Source organism: Hydra viridissima, unplaced genomic scaffold (genome assembly GCF_058129835.1).
Source record: "Hydra viridissima isolate aposymbiotic clone 2 unplaced genomic scaffold, HvirCarnegie_v1 scaffold_2, whole genome shotgun sequence".
In the NCBI taxonomy this organism is placed as follows: domain Eukaryota; kingdom Metazoa; phylum Cnidaria; class Hydrozoa; order Anthoathecata; family Hydridae; genus Hydra; species Hydra viridissima.
The window spans coordinates 3,934,689-3,958,406 of NW_028324301.1; the positions used below are offsets into that span (position 1 = coordinate 3,934,689).

At 27.9% G+C, this 23,718-nt stretch overlaps 2 protein-coding genes across 6 annotated transcripts in view; one reads left to right on the forward strand and one right to left on the reverse strand.

The window, feature by feature from the left end:
- Positions 1-4,532: 4,532 nt before the first annotated feature.
- On the forward strand, positions 4,533-10,388 carry LOC145188017 (hsc70-interacting protein-like). Of its 2 annotated transcripts, none has more exons than XM_090078746.1 (14): positions 4,533-4,736; positions 5,454-5,538; positions 5,752-5,842; positions 5,955-6,028; positions 6,152-6,218; positions 6,318-6,402; positions 8,429-8,539; positions 8,624-8,726; positions 8,810-8,880; positions 9,089-9,128; positions 9,483-9,561; positions 9,770-9,793; positions 9,877-9,935; positions 10,023-10,388. In XM_090078746.1, the coding sequence occupies exons 1-14, from the start codon at positions 4,624-4,626 to the stop codon at positions 10,152-10,154; spliced, it is 1,134 nt and encodes a 377-aa protein (XP_089934872.1). In that variant the 5' UTR covers positions 4,533-4,623; the 3' UTR covers positions 10,155-10,388. The 2 variants fall into 2 exon arrangements, with proteins under 2 accessions (XP_089934872.1, XP_089934873.1); XM_090078747.1 differs by having other exon boundaries at positions 9,880-9,935.
- A 2,631-nt stretch (positions 10,389-13,019) lies between these two features.
- Positions 13,020-23,718, reverse strand: part of LOC145198279 (arf-GAP with Rho-GAP domain, ANK repeat and PH domain-containing protein 1-like) — a 36,343-nt gene continuing 25,644 nt past the window's right edge. For all 4 annotated transcript variants that reach the window (XM_090078850.1, XM_090078851.1, XM_090078852.1 and 1 more), the window contains exons 26-47: positions 22,993-23,067; positions 22,847-22,900; positions 22,450-22,547; positions 22,195-22,264; positions 21,606-21,696; positions 21,436-21,513; positions 21,087-21,224; positions 20,884-20,998; positions 20,730-20,808; positions 19,750-19,833; positions 19,076-19,105; positions 18,631-18,699; positions 18,447-18,509; positions 18,215-18,326; positions 15,814-15,920; positions 15,557-15,676; positions 15,186-15,271; positions 14,891-14,938; positions 14,731-14,794; positions 14,559-14,633; positions 13,403-13,429; positions 13,020-13,242 (exon numbers count right to left, since the gene is read on the reverse strand). In XM_090078850.1, the coding sequence (XP_089934976.1) occupies positions 13,150-13,242; positions 13,403-13,429; positions 14,559-14,633; positions 14,731-14,794; positions 14,891-14,938; positions 15,186-15,271; positions 15,557-15,676; positions 15,814-15,920; positions 18,215-18,326; positions 18,447-18,509; positions 18,631-18,699; positions 19,076-19,105; positions 19,750-19,833; positions 20,730-20,808; positions 20,884-20,998; positions 21,087-21,224; positions 21,436-21,513; positions 21,606-21,696; positions 22,195-22,264; positions 22,450-22,547; positions 22,847-22,900; positions 22,993-23,067 (1,776 nt within the window). In that variant the 3' untranslated portion in view covers positions 13,020-13,149. The remainder of the gene's footprint in view (positions 13,243-13,402; positions 13,430-14,558; positions 14,634-14,730; positions 14,795-14,890; positions 14,939-15,185; positions 15,272-15,556; positions 15,677-15,813; positions 15,921-18,214; positions 18,327-18,446; positions 18,510-18,630; positions 18,700-19,075; positions 19,106-19,749; positions 19,834-20,729; positions 20,809-20,883; positions 20,999-21,086; positions 21,225-21,435; positions 21,514-21,605; positions 21,697-22,194; positions 22,265-22,449; positions 22,548-22,846; positions 22,901-22,992; positions 23,068-23,718) is intronic.

A 23,718-nucleotide genomic window follows, 5' to 3' on the forward strand; every position in this document is an offset into this window, starting at 1 on the left:
AGAACAACGGGTGGTCCATCTAGAAATTCAAACCAATGGAGAGATGAGCCAAATATTGTAAAACAAATTCAATTTTCTGCGGATCCTGGTTTGAAGATAAACATGAAGAGCAAGAAACCATTAGATTTCTTTAGACTATTTGTTACAGAAGAGCTTATAAATACTATGGTAGTTGAAACTAATCGCTACGCAACGCAAGAAATAAATAAGCAGCGTCCCCTCAGAAGAAGCTCACGTTTTAAAGATTGGAAACCAATAAATTCAGAAGATATGCGGCAGTTCCTTGGAGTTCTTCTTCATATGGGGTGTGTCAAAATTCCATCTTTAGAACACTATTGGTCTAAAAACAGTCTCTATAGATTTCCCTTATTTTCTAGAATAATGTCACGAAATAAATTCCAACTAATATTACGGTTTTGGCATTTTATTAACAATGAAGATTCGGGTAGTGGACGCTTGTGTAAAATTATTGGACTTTTCGATCACTTAAATAATGCAATGGATAACATCTACTGTCCTAACAAAAATATATCAATCGATGAGTCAATGCTGCTTTGGAAGGGACGTCTTGTATTCAGGCAGTATGTGAAAAATAAAAGACATAAGTATGGTATCAAGTTCTATGAGCTTTGCGAATCAGATGGTATTGTACTAAAAGTAAAAATCTACTCTGGCGAGACAACTCTCGATAAACATTTGTTGGTTCAAACGGGAGCTATTGTTTTAGATTTAATGGAAAAATTTCTGGGAAAAGGTTATCACCTGTACACCGATAGCTTTTACAATTCCTTTGAATTAACAAAGCACATGATAAATCAAAAAACACATATTTGTGGTACTTTAAGAACTGATCGAAAGTCAAATCCAAAAGAGTGTACAAAAGCAAAATTGAAACAGGGAGATGTTATAAGCAGAAGCAGAGAGGGTGTAGTGGTTGCTAAATGGAAAGACAAAAGAGACGTGCTAATGATTAGCAACTTGCATTCGTTGCAAATGATTGAAGTGACAGACAGGAGAGGAGAGAAGAAAATGAAACCCAACATTATTAAAGATTACAATCAATATATCTCAGAAGTAGATAGGGCAGAACAAATGGTATCATATTATGATTGCCTAAGAAAGACAATCAGATGGTATAAAAAAGTAGCAGTTCATCTCTTTGATACTTTTTTGTTTAATGCTTACTGTCTAAACAGCAAATATGGGGTAGATCACACAATTTCCTTGCTTAAGTTTAGAGAATTAGTTGTTACGGACTTATTGGGTGAACGTTTGAATGAAATTGTGCCTCGAATCACCAATAATAGCTTCCACTACTTGTCTTCAATACCACCGAATGAAAAGAAAAAATTCCCAACCAAACCATGTCGAGTCTGCTCTAAAATAAAACGTAAAGAAACACGATATGAATGTGCTGTTTGTGAAAATAGACCTCCGTTATGTATTGGCGAATGTTTCAGAATGTATCATTCAACAGAATAGGTTTACACTTGAATTTTCATGAAATAAAATTAAATCAATATCAATGTTTTATTTTTATCTGTTTTAAGCTATTTCTGTCTTTATCCGCATTTTTTGTTAGGTTCCCTGGATTTTTAAAATAAAAACTTGAATGTAATATTTTCTGAAATCAAATATGAAGCTAAGAAAAAAAAAAAAAAAAAAGAACAGACAAAGCCAGTCATGCACAAATGATATTTGAAATAAGTTAGTATAACTACGAGTATTCTCGTAGTTGGCAAGCTTATGACGCCAGCTTACTACGAGTATTCTCGTAGTTGGCAAATAAATGACGCCAACTTACTACGAGTATACTCGTAGTTGGCAAATAAATGACGCCATCTTACTACGAGTATACTCGTAGTTGGCAGCGAACGTGTTAAACTTTTAAACCTTTATAAGTTTCGAAGTTTTAGGAAAATTTAGAAAAACTTTAAATATGCATCAAATCGTTTATTTGATTTGAATTCAAATACAAAATATGCTATTATGATTAGTAAAGCTAGAAAGTGTAAAAAGTCGAAACTTTCAAAATGTGACCCTGCCGTTTCTTCCCGTGGAGTCTTCAAATTAAACCGGCTGACACATTTTTAACGACTAAATCTTAAAAATGGCGTTAAAAAATAGGCGATTTTTAACTTTTATCAATGTTTTAATTAATAGATTAAGAAAATATTTTTCAAACTAAGAAAAAATAATGTTTTTAACTTAACACTTACATATATCTATTGCAAAATATTGTAAAATATTGAAATGTCTCGACAAATATCGTCAAGTGTTTTTAACGGGAAAAAAAAATATCGTCATACATTTTTGACAATAGTTAATCAATGTAACTATATGATACAACAATATTGAAATATCAAAATCCAAACGATAATCTTATTAATAAGCTAATATAAAAACCCAAACGATATCTTATCGATTTTACATCGAAACTCATTATCGAAACCAAATATCGGTTGGTTTTAATTTCGTTAACGATACGCAGACACTTGATTCGATTTAAGGTGACCGAGGAGCTGATGTTATTATATAAAAAGCGAAGACTTATCCCAAACTATCTGCTCCTAATTATAGAGATACTAGGAAATTTATAAGAAATGAAATATTTTATTGCAGATAACTCAGAATAAACCTCTATCTATAGAAAATTGCATAAAATGCCTGGATTTGCAAAACAGTATATTGACATTTTATTATATATAACATGTTATTAATAGGAACAGCCAAAAAACTTCAATAAATTAATTTTAATAGGGAATCTGTCCACCATTGGTATGTTTTTTATAAATGTTCAATTACGTTAAGATCAGGGGACTGTGGGGGCCAGATAAGAATGCTTCACTGACAGACAGTGATCTTTAAATCAGTATAAATTGGAGCATTATCATCTTAAAAAATTGCATTTCACTTTTGAAACAGTACCAAGACTATAGGATGAACATTTTATTCTACCAGAGAAATTAGCCAGGATTTTTTGAATATTTTTTAAGAGAAACTATTAGGGTGGCCAACTTTTATGATACAGCTGCCCAAAAAGACTATTTATCAGAGAAAATAATATTCTTCAATTGCTCCAAAGACTAATTTTGAAGCTCTTTGTACCATTTCCGACACTTTGCAATGCTTGTCTTTGAAAGCAAAGGTTTTCTTATTGCAGCACATAAAGCATATAGTTTTGGTAGACACTGGAATTTCAAGATGATCGTTGAGTTCATCTGCAATTTTAGAAGCTCAAGTTCCATGATTTTGAATCACAATGTTGATGTTTAATGGTCCCTTTCTGAAAGATTTGCCTTTCTTCTGGAGTTTTGCTTAGAATATGTTTTTTCCTTCTGTTCAAATGCAGACATTATTCTTGAGACAGTGCTTCTTGAAATTCCAAACAATTCTGCCATTTCTGCATCACTAGCACCATACAACCACCAACAATTTATCCTCTTTCAAAATCATTTTTAAAAATTTATTTCTTACTTATGATATCTGAAAATAAACAAAGATATTAGAATAACATGATAAAGTACATGAATAATTAACTAATAAACCACAGAAGATTTTTTAGAATTTTGACATTTGAAAATTTTGCTTTTTTAAGTTGGTGTTCCTATTACTTTTTCCAACTCCTGTGTGTGTGCATATATATATGATGATGATGATGATGATGATGATGATGATGATGATGATGATTATTTAAACAATTTCTAAAAGTTTGCATAGAAAATGTTGATATAATGTTGAAAGCTTAATAAATATTAGCCAAACAAAGTGTTGGTGTTATTTGAATGAAGGATAATATTTCTTGTAAATCTTTTCCAAAAGACTTTACAAGAAATAACCATAGACAATGGAAAATCAATCGTAAAACCGGTACGTCTGACAACCATAGTTAACATTTGTAGTAATATTCTGAAAGTTCTAAATTTATAGCTCACTCTTGCCCAACTGATATTTTATAAGGGGAATAAGTAATCATGCTCATCTTTTAAATGTAAAAATTTAAATTTTGTATTACATATATATTAGGTGAAATCCGAAGTGCAAGTTCAATGATACTAAGTTTCCAAAAGCAAATCATTTGAAATATTGGCAGATTTTCTTATATAAAATATTCCTCAGCTGTTACGCAACGATATGATTGAACAATTTGCAACTCAGCTTCCCTCAATTTTACTAGTTCTTTAAGTACCTCAATCGTATCAAATCTTGGTAAATCTTTCGGAACCCTCGTATATTTTAATCCTTTTGTCCATTTCATTTTTTTGAATAAAAATCTTTATTTTAGAAAAGTAAACTTCGGTGAGCAAGGGCAAGTTGCCGAAAGTGAGGCTATAACTCGAATACTTCTAATTGATTTTTTTTCTGCTCTTAAAAAAAAAAAAGTTCTTTTTAATAAAACCGTTAATTAGAAACAAAGCAGTTTTCATGTTACAAACATTATAAAATTTTTGTAGATAACATGTTATTTAAAAAAGTTTGTTTTTGTAAATTATTTTTTTTGTAGTCAGTAAATTTACTTATTCCGTCTTTCCAGAAAAATCGAATAATACAAAATAAATCTTTCCGTCCTTCCCCTAAAGACTAAACTACAACGAAACGCACGTGCGCAAATTAACTCTAAAAATGTTTGACAAGACTCAACTTGATCTTTTAAAGCAGTTCATCTCTGCTATTAAAGCAAAACCCGAGATTCTTTATTCAAATGAATTGTCATTTTTCAAAGAATGGTTGGTTAGGTAAGCGATGAAAATTTTACTTCTTTTACTTTCTTGTAATAGATCATACATGTTATTTTTAACATGTATGATCATAGAGTTATTTTTAACAAATAACTTAAACAAGCTGAGCTCTATCAAATACCACTAGTAAGGTTTGTTCAGTGGAAAATTAGTTAAGAATATTTCACTGAAATTTGTAATTTCAAACTTTTAATCTTTTATGATAAGTTGTCATTTAGTATTCTAGATTATCCCTTTTTAAATTCATGGACCTTTCTGTTTGCAGTGTTTACATTAGGTATGAAATTTATATAATGATTTACAACCCAACCCTTCACAAGTTTTTTGTTAACTGCAAATGAGTATTAGCATAATATATAGTTCTGGGTTGATTACATATACAGTTCTGGGCTAACTTCAAATGAGTACTATGCTAATACTCATTTGTAGTTAACAAAAAACTTATGAAGTTAAGATAACCAATTAGATAAAATCAAAGTACTGTGCTTTTTAATGGAGCAGGGCTCTCAAGTAAATCATTTGCATTTCCATTAACTTTTGCTAAAATTGAAGATTCCTGAACCAAAATAGCTAAGTTTCTGACCCAGTGTAAAACTAAAGTAAGAGTATGCAGCATTCATTGTTCTGTATAAATAAGACCCTTTATTGTAAAAATAGATTCAAAAATTAAGACACATCAAAATTTTAAAAGTCTTTAGCTGTTTTTTTTTTTAGTTTGGGTGCTAAATTACCAGAACCATCTCAATCAAAACCATCATCTGAACCAAAGCATGATAAGGAAAAAGAAGATGATGCTGAGGTAGAGACAAGACAAGAGAGAGTTGTTATATCATTTCTAGAAAAATAATGCTATTTTTAAGGGATAAACTTTCTAAAAAATATTGCTTTTATGTATCTTTGGTTATTATAATTTTACCAACAGCTCACCCGTGTTTTACTGATAGTTGTATTTTATTACTTTAAAGTAATATTTTCTATTGTAATGAAGATTTTTTCATGTCTTTTTTAATAGATGTCTGATATTGAAGACTTGTCTGATGAGTCAGAAAGTAAGGATCATGTTCAGGAAGAGAATGAAGACAATATTGTTGAAAGTGATATTGGTATGAAGTATATAGACTTTGTCTGTAATTTATCAAAAAAAACACCTAGCAAAGTCAATTCTTAGTCCAATTCTTAAACCTAAAATCATTTAGAGATAAAACTTCTTTTTAGAGTTAGAAGAATTAGATGGTCTGATAAAAGATGAACCACCTGTTGAACTTATAATGGGGGATGAATCCCTGGAGGTAGTAATTATAAATATCATTAGTAGGATGATGTACAGGGTATATCAGAAAATCTGTGCATACTTTTTGTTTAACAAAGTGATGTTTTTGAATTTCTGGCTTTCAATAAATATTTTTTTTAAGGTTTCTGACGAAATGATTGAAGAGTCAAACATCAAGAGAAGTGAAGCAGTGTCAGCTCTTGAGGAAGGTATTTTTATATTTCTATTTTATTTTACAGTTAAAGTATCTTTCATAAATGAATTTCTACTTTAAAATGTTTAGTATCTCAACTGTGATTCACTTTTAGGTAACATTGATGAGGCTTTAAAAGGTTTCACAGAAGCTATCTTAAAAAATCCTAAATCTGCTAGTCTTTATGCAAAACGAGCCAGGTTTGTTGTTTTGTTGTCTTTTAGTATCAGATGCTTCTGTTTTTTCCTTTTCCTTAGCATGAAAATATTTTAAGTTGGCTCAATAATCTAGATTAGTTATTCGTAATCCAACTGAAAATTTCTGTGGTTCTCTGCATTTCTCTGCATTTTAATAATAGGCTGTTAATGCAACCTATACTTTTTATACTAATGAATTTTAGAAATACTTTGTAGAGAATCCCAGAGATTTTTGATTGAATTTTTGTATTTAATTATATATTTAAAAATTAACTAACTCTAAGAAAGAATATATATTACTTTTTCTTTTTCTTTTTTTTAAAATCTATTTAAAAACCATTCTATAAAAAAAACTAGAATTAAACAATCAATACCTACCATTAAATCTACTGAATAACCAATCTTGTTAAAAGTTGACTTTTCTGGTGGGCCCTAACTCAAGATGCATTTCTTTAAAAAAAATTTAGCTTTAACAGCTGAATTATAATAGGAGAGACTGGGGCTAGTTGGCTAATGGGGTAAGTTGACACACTGCATTTAACTTTGGAATTTTCCACCAGAAATTTCCAAAATTCACATGGAACCTTCCCACTCAACTAATTCATCTTTCAGTGTAGTATCAGGGCTACAAGCGCATGTGTATAGAAGTCATAGCAATTTTTGTGTTTTTTTTACTAATTTTGTAACTTTTGTAACTATTACTTTTTCAATTTTAAAAAGCAATAGTATTAGCTAAAAGCAAACTCGAATAAATGTAGATGTTGTATGGTTCACTCTAAACAGCCACATTTTGTGTTTCTCAATATCTTTCATTTTTGGGGATTTATAAGCCATTTTGTGAGCAAAAAACTTTTGGGGTTAGTTGGCACAATGATCGCGGGGCTAGTTGGCAATATGTACCAACTTACAGCTTTTTGCATTAGCCGTAAATTCACTTAAGTTATATAACACTACAGATCTACAGACATGAGATGTTATAAAAGAAAAGTAGATTTGTAAGTTCTAAAAATGTTACAAAAAATGCTGTTGATGCTATTTTTATAGAAGAAAAGTCTATTCAATTGACTTATGAGCAACAAAAGTTAATGTCAAAAAACATTTTTTTAATAAAAGTTATCAAGAGTTTTCATAAAAAAGATACGTTTGAAATAGATGCTTAATGTTGCTAAACTTGTCTCTTTTTATATGGTGTGCCAACTTACCCTGGTCTGGGGTAAGTTGGCACATATTTTTCTTTTTTGGAGGCCCTTTTTGGGCCACCAAATATCTTTTTTTAAATGTTTGATACTTGAACATGCTTGCCAAATTCATATTCTTTTGAACTGCAGTTTGATATTCTCAACAAAGTTCAGCTAGAAATGCCCTGAGCTCAAAAGCTAAAACTGTAATCAACAAACCCTGGTCGCCCCTTCCTTTTTATTCCTAATAATGCTATATTATGGTAGCATTTTTAAAATGCTCTTATTAATCTAGGCATGAAATTGCTTTTAAAATATTGATAGTTTTATATTTTAAATGATTTCTAATTTTTACTTAAATTGAAAATAATTTTCATGTGTAATAGCAGTTATTGTAAAAACTAGTTTATATTTTATTATATTAGGATCGAAATTACTTTAATTTTAATTTTTATTAGTATATTAATAAAATATTTTACATGTAGTTTTATCTTAAACTATTCTCATTTGATATGCAATACAGCATTTGATTTCATTTGAAATTAGATAACCTTTTTAAGAAACTATAGAAAATAATTTGAAAAATGCTGATTTAAATCCATAACTCTCTTTCATGTTAATTTATGTTCAAATTATTCTTAGCTAAAATCAATTAAAATAGTAAATTTTAAAATAATAAATTTATCAGAAAAAGAATGTTTCTGTTAATGTAATTGAAAATAATAACTTGATGAGCAGTTATTGATCTATTCTGTCATGCTTATGTACTTATATTTATTTTAGCTCTTTGTGCTATACTAGGTGTTTGATGTGATAGTGCAAAAAAAAATATATATATATTATTTTTTTAGCATTCTACTTAAGTTGAGAAGACCATATGCTGCTATAAAAGATTGTGAGAAAGCTTTAAGTCTGAACAAAGATAGTGCCCAACCTTATAAATGGAGGGGTAGAGCATATAGGTAATTTTTAAAATTGTTTAAAAAATGTTATTGCTCCACCACTCCTTTTCAAGTTAGTTTTAAAATCTTTTTAAAATAATTTAGGCTTCTGGGAAAGTATGAGGAAGCTTATCATGATTTCCAAACTTCATGCCGACTTGACATGGATGAAACTACATATGAATGGCAAAAAGAAGTTGAGCCCAATGTATGATCTAGTATTAAATAGATGTTAAACTTGTTCTTCTTTAGAAGTAAGATATTCTATTCTTATCTATGATTTATATACAGGCTAAGAAAGTAATGGAACATAGGCGAAAATATCAAAGATTGCATGAAGAAAATGAGAGGGAAAGGAAGTTGTTAGTATACTCATTTCTTTGTAGTTTTTTTTTTTTTCTTTCTCTTTTACTGTAAAATGGCTTTAAAATTTTTTTTTTTTTTTTTAACTTTTAGTTTTAACTTTAGTTTATCTGAAATTCTTTCAATAATCTATAGTTTTGAAATTGTCATCAAAAATTTTTACTTGTTATTTTTATGTGCATTGTAAAAGTATTCTTTGGATTTCAGAAAAGAAGCCAAAAGAAGAAAGGAAGAAGCACAAAAGCAAGTGAGTTCTTTCTTTTTTTTTTTTCCTTTCTATATCTTGACTCAAGAATTATTGAGGTCCAAATACAAGAATTGAACTTGCAACTTCGAGTCTTGCAAGTTTGAAGTTCAGTTTCAAGGCTGGTATTAACCTACACTATTCTAGCTGTCCTAATTTTGGAATTTTTTTCTGAACTTTTTGTAACAACTACCTGTTTTTAGCCAATGATTCTTATATCATTTTAAATGAAACTTAAAAAAATCAATTGAAACTTAAAAAAATCAATTTGCAATAAATTTTTATGTGTGCTTTCAGTCTTCTAAGATGTTATAATTTTTTTTCTATCTTTTTTTTTTTTTTTTTTTTTTTTGTTAGTATGAGCGTTCAAAAAAGCAAAGTGCTTCTTCTGGCGCCTCAGATGGTTTTCCTGGGGGTTTTCCAGGTGGTTTCCCAGGTAATTATCTTAATAGCATTAAAATAAAATGATTTATTGCTCATCTCTGTATTGTTTTCCCTTTGAATATTCTCTTTATTTTTAAATTTTTATACCTGCATATTTTTAAACCAGAAAATTATTATCGTGTAATCAAGTTCCCTGCAGTTTATAAACTCTTCTAAAAGTTTGCAATTGTAATTTGCAATCTTTTTCATATGTTTTATAGGAGGAATGCCAGGTGCCGGTGGAGGTAGCACTTGTATTTTGTTTTGTTTTGTTAATGAGAAATCAATTTACATCAACTTTTATCCATTCTTCTATATTTTATTTTAGCAGGAATGCCCAATTTGAATGCTTTATTTAGCGATCCAGAGCTCATGGCTTCTATGCAGGTGCAGTTTTTTTGCATAATTTTAGTAAATTGTGTTCATGTTGTCCTTTTTCCGTACAATATTGCACGCTTTTATTTTTTTGAGCAGGACCCAGAAGTAATGGCTGCGTTTCAAGATGTGAGCAAAAACCCTGCCAACATAGGCAAGTACGAGAATAACCCTAAAGTCAAAAAAGTTATTGAAAAGTTACAGAAGAATTTTGGTCCTGGAGCTGTTTGAAGGGAGATTCAATGGTAGAGTCCTCTTAAAAGACTAACAGTGAGATAGCTTCTTCCGTCAATCTTCCTCAGAAGAATTTCATACGGTTTATTATTTTTACACAAAATAAAAATTCTTCTTTTTGAAACAAACACAAGTTTGAGGTAAACAGAAATCGCAGATTCGGTTTAAGTGGCATTTCGTCGGAGCGTTCCATCTTTTTTATATGAATAATAACAAATACCTTAAGTTTAATTCGTCACTGTTTATGACTTTTAATTCGATCTCCACCCAGAAGTAAAAAGTTGTTACTGAGATGATAGGATCTCCTGATATTTTACTTCATTTTTTTTTTTTTTTCCTCTAATTCTTTTTTAGCTTGTGTATCTATTTGCATATTATGCAAAGTTTAAAATCTTTCAACTGATAGTTTTATATATTTATAATTAAATTAATACCCTTGACTAATAACAACTACTTATTTTCCCTAAAATTTATAGTAACTTACATATTCTGAAAAAAACCAAATTGAAGTGTCTGAAAGGAATCATTAAACTTATCAAAAATTCTCCAAACCTTTAAAATTGGAGTTAAAACGAAATTCTTAACGATATCTGGTATTCCTAAACAGAACTTTGAAAATTTTAAAAAGTTTTTAGAACGCAAAATATACTTTTATCAATAAATATTCATATTTTAAAACCTTTTTTCCAATGTGAATAATGGAAGTAAATAGTTAAAAGCAACCTCTCCACCAACAACTGGCCTTCGGAAAATGACTGAGTCACTAAAAATAGATCAAACTTAATTTAAAAACTTCTTAACAGAACAACGGAACTTTAAAACGTTAATTATACTAATTATTGGTTAATTTTACTAACATAGTTCAGTAGCTAAAATGTTTCACATTTAATAGTCTCGAAACGCTAAAACTAAAACTGAAATGGAATATTGGACAATTTTCCATTAAGCAGATCCTCATCTAAAAAGATTAGTTTTAAATCTATTATTTTAAAGGCTAATTTTAGCATAACCTCAATTTTCTAAAAAAAATTTTTTGCTTTTAGACAAAAGTGTTGGCTGAGTATATATTGTCATTTCAAGTATTGACTTTAAGAGAGTGATCTTTCCTGACAATTGTACAAAATCAACAGAAATGGTGTATTAAGAAAGCCAATCCAGGGTTAAATTATCTTTAGCTTATTAAAATCTTCAATAAGAAGGGTGAAAAACTATTTCTCTAGATGCTGCAATATTTTAGTTAGGAAAAATATTGGTGTTTCTGCAGCAATTAGAAAACTGATGATGACAGATAAAATCACGAAATTAAGGTGGTGTAAGAAGAGACTAGTTATTTTTAAGAAAATTCTAAGCAAGTAGTTTTTGGTGAATGAAATTAACTTTTAAGTATTAAACAGGAAAAGCAAAATTCTTACTTTTAATAATTTAAATCTGAAAAATGTTGCAATTGCTTTGTCATACCAAGGTTTAAAGATGGCTGTAGCACTAGTTTGGGGCTGGTTTAATATAGATGCAGTAGGTTTGTGTTCATCTAGTCAGGTCGAATAAATCAATACACCTACATAAAGACGATAAAAAACTGTATGGTTCCATCAAGAGACATGGTTGATCGAAAGAAATACTGATAGTTTCAATAAAGTGGGTCCTGCATACGCAGCTCGCACAGTCAAGGCTTGGATGGAAGAAAATGAAAATAGATTTAAAGTCCCGGCAAACTCAATCATCACATTTGAAGACAATCAAATCTATTTGGTATAGGCTAGACAAATAATTAGTCAAGTTCCGAAAACGTACCATAGGTAGTCGGGCTACATGAATTAGATACTGTTTGCTAAAGACTTCTAATAGAACTAAAAAAAACGCACTAAAAAAAATTGTAAACCAAAGTTAAATAGCTATATAAAAATTGTTAACATAACGTTTTATGTTACCTAGTAACACACATCTCAATTAGAATACTTTTTAAAACTACTTTTTTCAGTAGTCTGGTCTTAATGTTTTATAATTCGGAGACCTAAAATTCAATGCAGGTGAGAAGTTTTCCGGTGAACTATTAATAACATTTAAAGACTAACTTCGGCAACTACATCACAGTTGCGTTAGTTCTGGCATTTTTTAAGTAATTTTAATATATTATGAAATAATCTCGTAACGATATTACAAATAATTTCGTAATATTATTAACTAGAGGTTCTAAATCATAATGTATTTTTCTATTTATCTTTTTATAGAGAAATATAAAGAAAGGACTGGGATAATTTTTTTAATTATAAGATTACAAATATATTTAAGGCCCTTTCCCCTGCCATGGTGGTTTTGCTTTTAGATATGCTGTCTCTAAAAACTGTAGCCTATTTTATACACTTTTCTGGATTCTTGTTAGTTTTAAAGTTTTTTTAGATAAAATTTATGAGAGTATTGCATCGATTTTTTTTAATTCAGTCCATACTCTCAGTTTAGAGAATATGGATGCAATAAGACTACATTTTACTGTATAACAGCAATCTAAAGGTTTTTTTTATGGACGTCGCAAAATAAAAAAAAAATTGGAGAGAGTTGACTTTTTTTACAGAACACAAAATATAAAATTTTAAAACTTTCATAACAAAGTAATCTGAAATTTTTAATTAAAAAACTTTAGATTAAGAAAAATAAAATAAAAATACATTGGCTTTTTTTTTTTTAAGATGAAAGTAGATAAATCTAAAAAAATATTTAAAAAAAGTAGAAAAAACAGCAACAATAACAAATAAAAAAAATTAATTTTATACATAATATTTATGCGCGTGTATGTATGTATATATATATATATATATATATATATATATATATATATATATATATATATATATATATAATATTAGTTTATATACAGTTATCTCATAAGTTTCAGTCAAAACGCTCAATGCATCATTTATGCATGACACCATTAATCATCCAAAGTGAAAAAGTATCTTATGACCAGAAATAACATTTGAAGCTCTATATTTGCAGATCACATATGGAGAGCATTCTTAAGAGCGTTTTTCTTTTGCTGCAGTTGATGCAACATTCGCATAGATGCTCCACGAGGTCGAAGGTATGTCGACTAACAAAGATAAAATCAATTTGGTAATAAATCCTGGATTTTTAAAAAGAAACAATATAAATTTGTATTATTTGTAAGATTCAACAAAGTTAAGACCTTAAATTTTAATGAAACCCAGTTTTGGGTTTCATTAAAACCCATGATTTTAAAATAAAATCACCTGTCTTCCCCAGTAGTTTTCTGATTCCTAAGACAATAATTTGTAGTATACAATAAATTATATTAACAATGATATTATCAATAATAATAATAATGATAAAAACAACAATAGTATAACAAATAATAATTAAAATTATAATAGGAACGTGATGTAATAACAAATGGAAACAACTTTTATAGATTTAAAAAGCACCATCCATATTTGCTACACTCAAATCAAATACGAAATCTTTTGGGGTCTTTCTTTCTTAAAACAACCAACTCATGCAACCTTATGTCTCAGGTTTCTTTCTTACCACTACAAACACAAAATATGCACAAAATTTCATCTTGCAACCTAATACCTTTTTTAGATATTTGTTTAAGACTTGTTTTGTTTTCCTTAAAAAATCTTTAATTGCCAACTAAATAGGTTTTATAACTAATTAAGGCCTAAAAACTTTTAAGAGAGATTTTTTTGGTAGTACAATTTTAATCAAATTATCAAAAGACGAATTTTCAGATGTAGTGAGCATGGCATTTGGTTTCTTCAGGACTTTATTTACCAAGGCAGGGTCTAACATACACATTGAAGTGCTTTAAACTATATGAACAAAATTTAACGCCAAAATTTTAAGGACTTTCTTTTAGTGAGTAGTTTATCCCCCAAAATTATTTTTCCAACCACATGACATTTGTTATTGCCTCAATCCCTATGAATATAATGAATTTCTAAGAATACTAACTCCTATTGTCTTAAGTTCTTAACAGTTTTTTGTTACTAACAAAAAAATATCTTTTAAAATAAGCTACTCTACAAGTAAAAAAAATTATGTACAAGAGATTCAAATCTTAAAAAAACTTTTAACTATTAAAAGAAACCATTTTAACACTGAAATTTCATTTTAAAAAAGTTAGAGCCAAAACAAATCTTTATTTAATAAAGGATTCTTCTCTAGAAGTAATTGGAGTTGAGAGCTAAACGTTTTTGTATAGAACTAGCTCAGGTATCAACTGGTATCAATAAAAAAAAGCCTATGATATAAGGTTACATCACAACTTTTTTTTTTGCTGTGTTGGCACAGAGTGAATGTTGTGGATAATTTTTTAACTTCAAACATAAATAGAAAAAAAAACAGTGTTTGTATAAAAAGTTTTAAATCATTTGATTTGCTTACTGCAATTGTCACTTGCAATGTCTCTTTACTTCCTTCTTCAGCAGAGTTTAACTGTGTCCATAATCCAGTAGGATACTATTAAAAAAAAATTAATTTAAACTGAAAATGTTCTTATAAATTTTCAAAAAAAAAAAAAAAAGATTTAAAACAGAAAGTGAATAAGTTACTTTACCTTTATACTCAAAATGGTAGCTACAAACATGTCAACTTCAACTTCGTTATCAGTTGAAAAATATCTGTGTAAAGAATATTAAACATAATTAGAATTGAATTTTAAATGAGTTAAAATTAAAAAGAAAAGATGATTAGATCATTATATGCCAATATTTTACCTTGCTTCACACTTTTCATTGTCTTTTATAATCAGAGAAAAACCAAATCTATCAAAATGTAAAAAACTAAATCCAGCAAGCTATTAAAAAGCTAAACCTGTCAAACTCTTAAAAAGTTTAAAAATCAACCAAGAAAAAAAGCATTTGAAAAAAAAATTAAATGAATGAGAATAATCTTTATTTACATAAGAGAGAAGTTTTTGATTTTGAAATTCTGAAAGAAGGTTACTTAAAAAAACTGTCAAGCAACAGCAAAAGGCAATTTAAGAAGTGATAACAATCACATTTTACATACTTTCCTGGGGATTTTTTTTTTGGTTCCAGCCCCATATAGAGCAAAGTCTCATGAATAGCTAAGTTTTCATCTTCCTTGCTTGAGCCCTGCAAAGTTATTAGTTATCAAAGAAACAAAAGTTTTAATTTTTAAAATTCACAAATTGCAATTTGCCACTTTTTTCAAAAATTGTCGATTAAAAATATTTATTAAAAATTCAAAAAAATGTTGCAAACATTGACATACAAAATTTAAAAAATTGTAAGCATTAAAAGTGGAAGAAAGAATTTGGAAATAATGAAGTTATTGCAAATAACAAAGTCAATTATAATGACAACAATGATAATGATGGTGAATAAAATAACAGCAATGTCTGCAAATAATAAAGAAACCTTTTTAGAATAGACTTTCACATTTCCATTCTTAACATCAATAAACATATTCTTTTTCCACGTTTTACTTTCATTTTTTGAATAGTGAAGATAACCTTGTATTCCCAAACTCGTTGCCCTCTAAATGTATTTTTCTATCAAATATACTATCAAGTAACTTTCAAGATTCTTCCTTAGTTTAGAACTGTAAGTCTTGGAATTTCCCATCAAAAATTAAATAAAAAGTTTCAAGACCTTGAAATCAAGTTCAAACTTACAAATGTATTAAGTTTTGCTACAACGTAATTTTCTTTTACAACAAGTTTTTTATCCCCTATGTTCATTGCCAAGGACAAAACCTCTTCTTTTGAATGTACAATACGTTCTGTAAAAAAACCAAATAAATTGAGATTTTAAAATTTTATAGCTGCCCTCTTGGTCATTTGGTGATGTTTTTGCTGGACTTAATATTTAAAAATATATATATATACATATAAAAAAAAAAAAAAAATGTTAAACCTATACCAGTCATCATCAGAAATAAAGTAATATAGTTCAGATTTTATATTTATATTGCTTTTAGATTTTATAGTTCAGAAATTAAAAATCCAGAAAGTATTCTCATTTTAAATAGGCTCCTTAAATTCATTACAATCTAAAAATAGACACTGGTAAGAACTATGTTCGCAAATTCAGTTCTATTTTTTAAATGATAATTCCTTGTATTTTTGAAAATTAATTTTCCTAAGATCTTCAATTTTAATAACTTACAGCCAGGAGAAAACTAATCATCCAACTCTGTTTCTTTAAAAAGCATCAACAAATAAATTTATATCAATCAATCAAAAATTCATTTTTCAAAACTTTGTAAGGAAAAGTGAAAGTGTTAGAAAACACTTTATAAACTTTATGCTTTACAAACAAAAATGCTCTGGTATACTTCTGACATTTTGACTATGTTTCCAAGTAACTATTGGTTATTGTAAATGCATGCAACTTATATTGATAACACAAAAGCAACAATAGCATTGCATAGTTGACTGATAATGCCATTGAAACTCTTCTCATTTGGTGATTACATCAAGAAAGTTGTTTTCTGGTTTGTGGATATTTAGCTGACTGCTAAATTAAAATGGACCAACTATTCAGTAGGTACATTACGGTGTTGTTTATGGTGACAGATTTTAGACATAGGGGAGAACCTTAATGAATGGGACGATTATTGAATGGGACAAACTCAGATTCTTATACAAGCGTCGATGTAAGGATATTCAAATTCCTGTAACAAAGAGTGATAGAAGCAAGAACTCAACTGACCGACTCATCCATCCTATTGCTCTATTACCGTAATGACAATGGATGTTATTGTATTTTCAAATGTAAAAAGTAATTTTTAAAAATGTTTTTTTTTCTTCTGATTTTGCAGCAATTTTTGAAGTTATGGAAAATAAAATTCCATGCTTAAATAGATAGCAGTCTCTAGTACTACAGTGAGTAAAACATTCAAGCTTAATTAATGGTGTTTTTGGTGTGACTAATCATTTTTGGATAAAGTGATGCGCATATTGAATGGGACAAAATACTACCTATTAAATGAATTTAATAAAGTATTATTTACAGCTCAGCAGAGGGATGCTGCAGTCCCTTACTTTTATCCCCATGGGTAATGGGTATTATCTACACACTTTTATACTGCAATATTTTACTTAAATAAAAGTAACTAAATATAATATTCTAAAATGAGAAAGTTCTGCTTTGATTTCTTAAAAACAAAAGGTTCACTAAATAACAATCTCATTACATAAAAAAAAAAAACACATTATTTTGGGAAGTTTTTCTGTTGTTACCATGTATTTTAAAAATTTAAAATGTTTTCCTTGAATGCCAAATTAAACAGCTCAATGCATTTTTTTTCTTATGGCAACTGTTTATGGTAATATATAATTTATGGTAATATGTATGTTTATGGCAACTGTTTAAACTAATTTTACAAACTTTACAAATATTTTTAATAACTGCACCTTTTTACAGATTTCATTGAATTGTTTTCAAAACTTTGTTTTCTCATCCAATTGAGGATTTTAGCTCTTAAAAACTTGCCTTAATTTTTTTTGAAATGAGTACTAGTTTTTGAGCTTAAGTTTTCAGGATTTGCAAAACCTCATATATAGTTTAGTTTATATAAGGTAAATAAAAAAACTTTGTAATACTATTTGTGCATATTGTACACAAACAATAATAAAGTTTTTTTATTTAAAATCTGAGATGGTCAATGAGGGGGGCCACCAGAAATTTCAGTTCACTAAGGAAGAGATGACCTTAAAGACATAAAGCTAAATTGAAAGGTAACCAAATTTAGCGCACAATAGCACTGAATAATAACTGAAACAAATTTACTGCAATTTAAATAATTATGGTTTTGTAATCTGAAAAACAAAATGAAAAAACAGTGGAATAGAAATTTATTAATCTGTTGCTATGTTACTTGGTCATTATGTTACCTGTTATCCTTTAAACTTTTTTTAAACTATTTTTTCACAAATTTTTTAGATGGTTTTAGATGGTTTTTACCTTGACAACTTAAAAAAATTTCATTTAAAAGCATGAAGTTTGAATATAAAAAACATGAAAAACCTTTAAAATTTATTTCAGTTTGCTCTTTTTTAAAATTAAGCATACCTGACATGTTGTCTTGACTTGACTCAAATAAAGCCCAATTTCCATCAACAGACAAGTTGTGTTTTGTGACACAAAATAAACAAACATCACTTGGTCTTGTAGACTTGGTCATCTAAAATAGTAAGAAAAAAGATTAACTTTTTAAATTATCTAAAGAGTTCTAATCAATTCTAGAGTTGTTTACTTTATAAAAAAAAAAACTAGGACTTTTATATCTAGAAGTTAAAAATACCTTCATCTGATCTTCGCTTGAACCTATATGTATTGGCACTTGCATTGAGCTTATATGTACTGACTAAAATAAAGATTGATAGCTTGATAAATCTTTATAAATTTTAGTTGCAATTAATATGTTCTAATCACATTTAACTTATCAAAAAAAATTTCTGAGAAAGAAAAAATTTAAAACATTATACTCCTTGAGTTTTTATACGGTCATTTTCCTCCTGCGCCTCTTGCAGCTTTTTAAATCCGTCTTGCATATTCTATAAACAGTTTTTTTTAAAGAATATATAAAGTAAACTACTATATAACTATTATATAAAACTACTATAAAACTATTATATAAAAAAAAATACTAATAAAAAGTTTACAGAAATGTTACAGTCTTTTCTCCTACAATGTTAAACTCTATTAGATACACTATTATTATTGTAACTAAAGTGAGCAGTAAAAAATGGATGAAATGATTATTCTGGAGTAAAACTGTTTAGACACTTTCATTTGAGAAAAGTTACAAATGCGAAAAACTAAATTGCTTTTTACATTAGCAACCTCACTTAGATAAATAAAAACCTTTTATTCATTTGTAATATTACAATAACTTTTAAAAAAACTCTGATTTTCTAAAAAAAAAAATACCTCAAGCACTCTTATTTCATTCTCATTAACCTACAAAATTAAAAATAATTTTCTTGGATGCAAAATAACTATATAAAGATAGTTAGATGTAATTATACAATAAATATATACAAATAGTTTATATGTAAAGTATATACATTATAAGTATATTATGTACATTAGGCATATATATATATTAGGCATAAAAATATCTAAGCTACTATTTTTTGTGCTGTCATTTATGGGAATTAGTTATTGGTATTCTTTATTTTAATGAAAACGTTTTTTCTTGGTAAAAAAAACTAGTGCTTTGAAAACATAACATTTTTTAGAAAACTTTTCAAGAAATTCATAATTACATAATTTGTTATAATTAACATAATTTGTTACAGTCAACAGACCTATTTATTTATTAAAGATGGAACACTAATAGAAGGTTGCAACAATGGCAAAGTCACATTTTAAAAACCTTTTACACTAAACGCCTTGTTGGACTTAGAAAATTCAGATGTGCTGTGATGTTTCTCTAATTAAGTTTAGTTAAGAAAATAAATCAAAAGAGAAAATGAAATCTGATATCAGCTAATTATTTTTTAGCAATTACTTATTTAACACTGAGGCTAACTGTGTCTTTTATAAAATTTAAAAATAAGCTCCAGAAAAAAAGTATAAAATCAGAAAATGGAAGTACAAACATTAAAGAGCCATCGAAAGTATGTGAGGATGTCACTCAGTACATTGTATTCTTTATTTAACACAGCTTGATCAATGGTGTTTCCCTAAAAAAAAATATGTACAAAGAACTAGTTAAACCATATCACTTGCACAAAATGGATAGTTTTGTTTGGAAAAAAAAACTTCAGTGGAAAATGTGTCAAGTGAAAATTTAATTCTAAACTCTTCAATAAAGATATTTCAAAATAAATATCTGAAACTTTATTGTACTTTTCATACTTTTAAATGAATCATTATTATCAAAAGTATTTTAAAAATATCAAAAACATTTTAGATTATTTAAAGATATATATTAACAAAAATAGCATTTAAAAATTTTCTAAAAATATTGTCAAGTTTGTAGTCAGAAACATGAACTTTTCAATATTTTTCAACGAAACACTTTATAACAGAAACTTAAAAATTTGTTTTATAGCTTTTAATTGAAGTTGACAACTTCAAATTTGAACTTGTTGCCTTCAATTAATAATTTGTTGGCCATCACATTTTTTTAAAGATAATTTTTTAAAATATATCTTAAGTTTCTTTTGAGAAATGGATAATTTACATAAATAGATGTATATGCATTGCTTTCCTAACAATTATTTTTAAATATGTGACGAAGATTCAGAAAAGAAATATAGACAGTCCCACAGAAGAATATGTTAAGAAAATCTGCAAACTGTACTTCAGCTTTACACTTGACAAACAGGATAAGATATGGGTTTCTAAATAGGCTATTTGTAGACTTCAAGGTTATTTTCATTCTGATGGGACTATATGGAGGGTGATGGACATAAATGGATTTCAAATTTGTACAAAACAGATATTAAATTTTAAAACATTTTTATTGCTAAAGTATTATAAGAGAATCCATAACTAAAAATATTGTTAAAAAAAATGGCAACTAGATAAAGAATGATATTGAATTAAATTTATATTTATATCAAAGTGAACTTACTCTTGATAGTAATATAGGACCAAACAGAAGACTTATATTCCTAAGGGTCATTTTGTTTCTGTCTGATTCCTTAACAACTCTAAACACAAGAAAAAAATTATTATTGAAATATGATATGTAAATGATTGGTTTATACCAAAATGATGTCACTTACTGGTTAAGATGTAGAATAAGGTATCTTAGGGAATTATAATTTATGTCTGGTAACATTCCAAGAAGATCAAGATATCTATACAATTTATTGTTATGCTCTTCATCTGGTACTTCATCTAAACAAAAAGGACATTTTAGCAATCAATACTTGGTGTATATTAACAAAACAAATGTTCATATCTTAACCATTAAAATTATACTCACGTGAATTATCTAAAAAATCATTATAAAGTGCATTTGTTAGAAGTGGTTCTGGAAGTTGTCGGAGATACTGTTTTAAAAGAGATGCAACAGCATGAACATCAGTGCATTCATCAAAAGTTAATCGGACATTGGCAGCATCTAAATAAAAAACCAAAAAAGTGTGAACAATCTTTCAGAAGATGATAAATATCATTTTTTAAGGGAAAAAAAAAAGAACATTTGGCTTTAAAACAAAAAAGTATAAATGCATTAAAAATTTAGAAATTTCTTACTGCCAAGAAACAAAAAGATGCTTAAAATCAAGAAATAATTTTAATTACTTTTTCAAATTATTTAAATAAAAACTCACCTTGATTAAACATGAGTGTGAGCTTCTTAGCAACAGAGATACTGCCAGTGAGCCGATAAATACCTTCTGTTTTAAGAGCTAAACAACAATTATGAAGTGATAAGAAATTTAATAAACTAATACTATCAAATAAAAAATAAATTCTAAAACTGCTAACAAAATCATTTTACCATGAAGTTCAACATAAGTCACACATTTCTCAATAATGTAAGGGACTTTATTGGCGCTGCATTCTTGCAGCTCTATGTTCACATTCATGACCTGAATTGAAAAAACTCAATAAATACATATTTAGTTATAACACATATATAGTTGTAATACATGTGTATATAGGAATATGTTGAGATCAAAAGTGCAATAAAAGTGAGACTAAAATATTTTCATTCAAATTCCTTTTTTAGCAAAAAGAAATACTAATTCTTACATTTTGTTAAAAATAACTGACAATGTTCTGCTAATTTGAAACTATTTTATCATAGAAAGAAGTAATATAACAGCATAAAGTTTGCAGTTAAGAAGGATTCAGGTGATTAATTTTTCATGTGACATTTGTTTGCCAAGAAGTCAATTTAAGTACAAAGTTCAAAGTTTCAAAGGATGCAGAAAGATATATAGTACTCCTTGCTACAACACAATAGTAAGTTGGGATATCTTTAAAGTATCTTATATCATAATAAAATGCACACATTTAGTAAAATGAAATGACATTGATTAAAACAGAATAACAGGAAATAAATAACTCAAGACAAAAAAACATACTTGTTTGTTTCTGATAAGAGCTTCCCATGCTTTTGCATCTTCTGGGATGAACCCTTTGATGAAATATTGGCTAAAAAAATTAGAGTTTCAAGAGCAATCATGAAGCATAAAATAAACAAAAAACTTTACGGAAAATTATCAGACTTAAAAGTTATCATAAGTTTTTAATTGTAAAAAAGAAAATGTAAAACAAGAACCTGTTAAAAAAGGTACAAACTTCAACAACTAAAGAAATTTTCATAAAAAATAACATACCGCTTAGCAACTGTAAGAGTAATAGAGTAATCTTCAGCACAATAATCTATATCTTCTAGTTTTGTAAGATCTATTACCTCATTTTCATCATCTTTTGGCTAAAAAAAAAAAAAGTAAAACAATAGTCTATGAAATAGACTCATGCCTAGGGTCTCATGAACCTCATCTTTTAAATTGGCTAAACTGTAAATGTAAGGATGTTAATATGTAAGGATTTCTAGTGAACAACTTAGTATGGTTAGAATTTACACATAGGATCATAAGATTACTATTATCAAAATTATACCTTTATGATAACAAAGCTAAGAGTTATTTATTTACAATGTAAATAGTAAAACTTACCTTCGTTATTTTACCATTATTTATTTAATATTTAAGAACTTCAATAGTAAGTTACCCCTTTATGATACCACAGCTTCCTCCCTTGAAGTTTAAATAATTTTTCCTTCCACTAAACATCAATTTTTATTTCAATAATTTTAGCATAATTATATGAACAAAAGCTACAGATAAAACAATAACAATTTTTGAAAAGATACTCACATTTTCATTTTTAGTCAATTTAGTAAGCAATACACCAGTTTTTTCGAATGACTGTGTTTTTTTTGATGACTCAAGCTATATCAAATAAATAAGCAGAGTAGGTTTATTGATTCAGCAAAAAAAAAAGAAAATGAAAAAAAAACAACAAAAAACAACATATAACAAAAAAGATGGGAAAAGTAGGAGTGTAAAAAAATCTGGAGTTATTTTTTTAGAATTAACTCTTAGATATATTAAAAAAAAAAAGATTCTGCTCAGTATTTCAAAAGGTTCCACCACCAATCCAAAAAAAACATATTTATTAGTATAAAATTATCTTAAAACATTTCAAAAATCACACAATAAAACCATTTAATAGAACCTTTAAGTTTCCTAAAGAAAAATTCAAACAATTTTTACAAATCTTTCTGTCCAAATCTTGCCTCATTCTATTGCAATTGTGAATTGGGGATCAAAGACTGAAACCAGCAGATCTCTGCAAAATTCTTGCCCAGCGCTGCCATTTTAAAAAAAGGTCTTATTGATTCACAACAATAGAAGATCAGATATGGCAAAGAAGCTGATGGAGCTGATATGAGAGGTTTTACCTCATCCCTCATATTCACTAGACATCTTGCAGATTATCATTTATTTAGAGAAATTTTATCTTCATTTTTCTATATAATCTTTTCTGCATCAATCATTCTTCAGGCAATTTTTACTGACATTTTATCTTCTGTAGATCAC

Bases quoted from the DNA above. Each gene is read 5' to 3' on its own strand.
- LOC145188017 (XM_090078746.1), top strand. From the start codon at position 4,624: ATGTTTGACAAGACTCAACTTGATCTTTTAAAGCAGTTCATCTCTGCT. The intron at 8,540-8,623 runs GTAATTTTTAAA...AAAATAATTTAG, and splicing joins TGGAGGGGTAGAGCATATAG to GCTTCTGGGAAAGTATGAGG. The intron at 9,562-9,769 runs GTAATTATCTTA...TATGTTTTATAG, and splicing joins TTTTCCAGGTGGTTTCCCAG to GAGGAATGCCAGGTGCCGGT.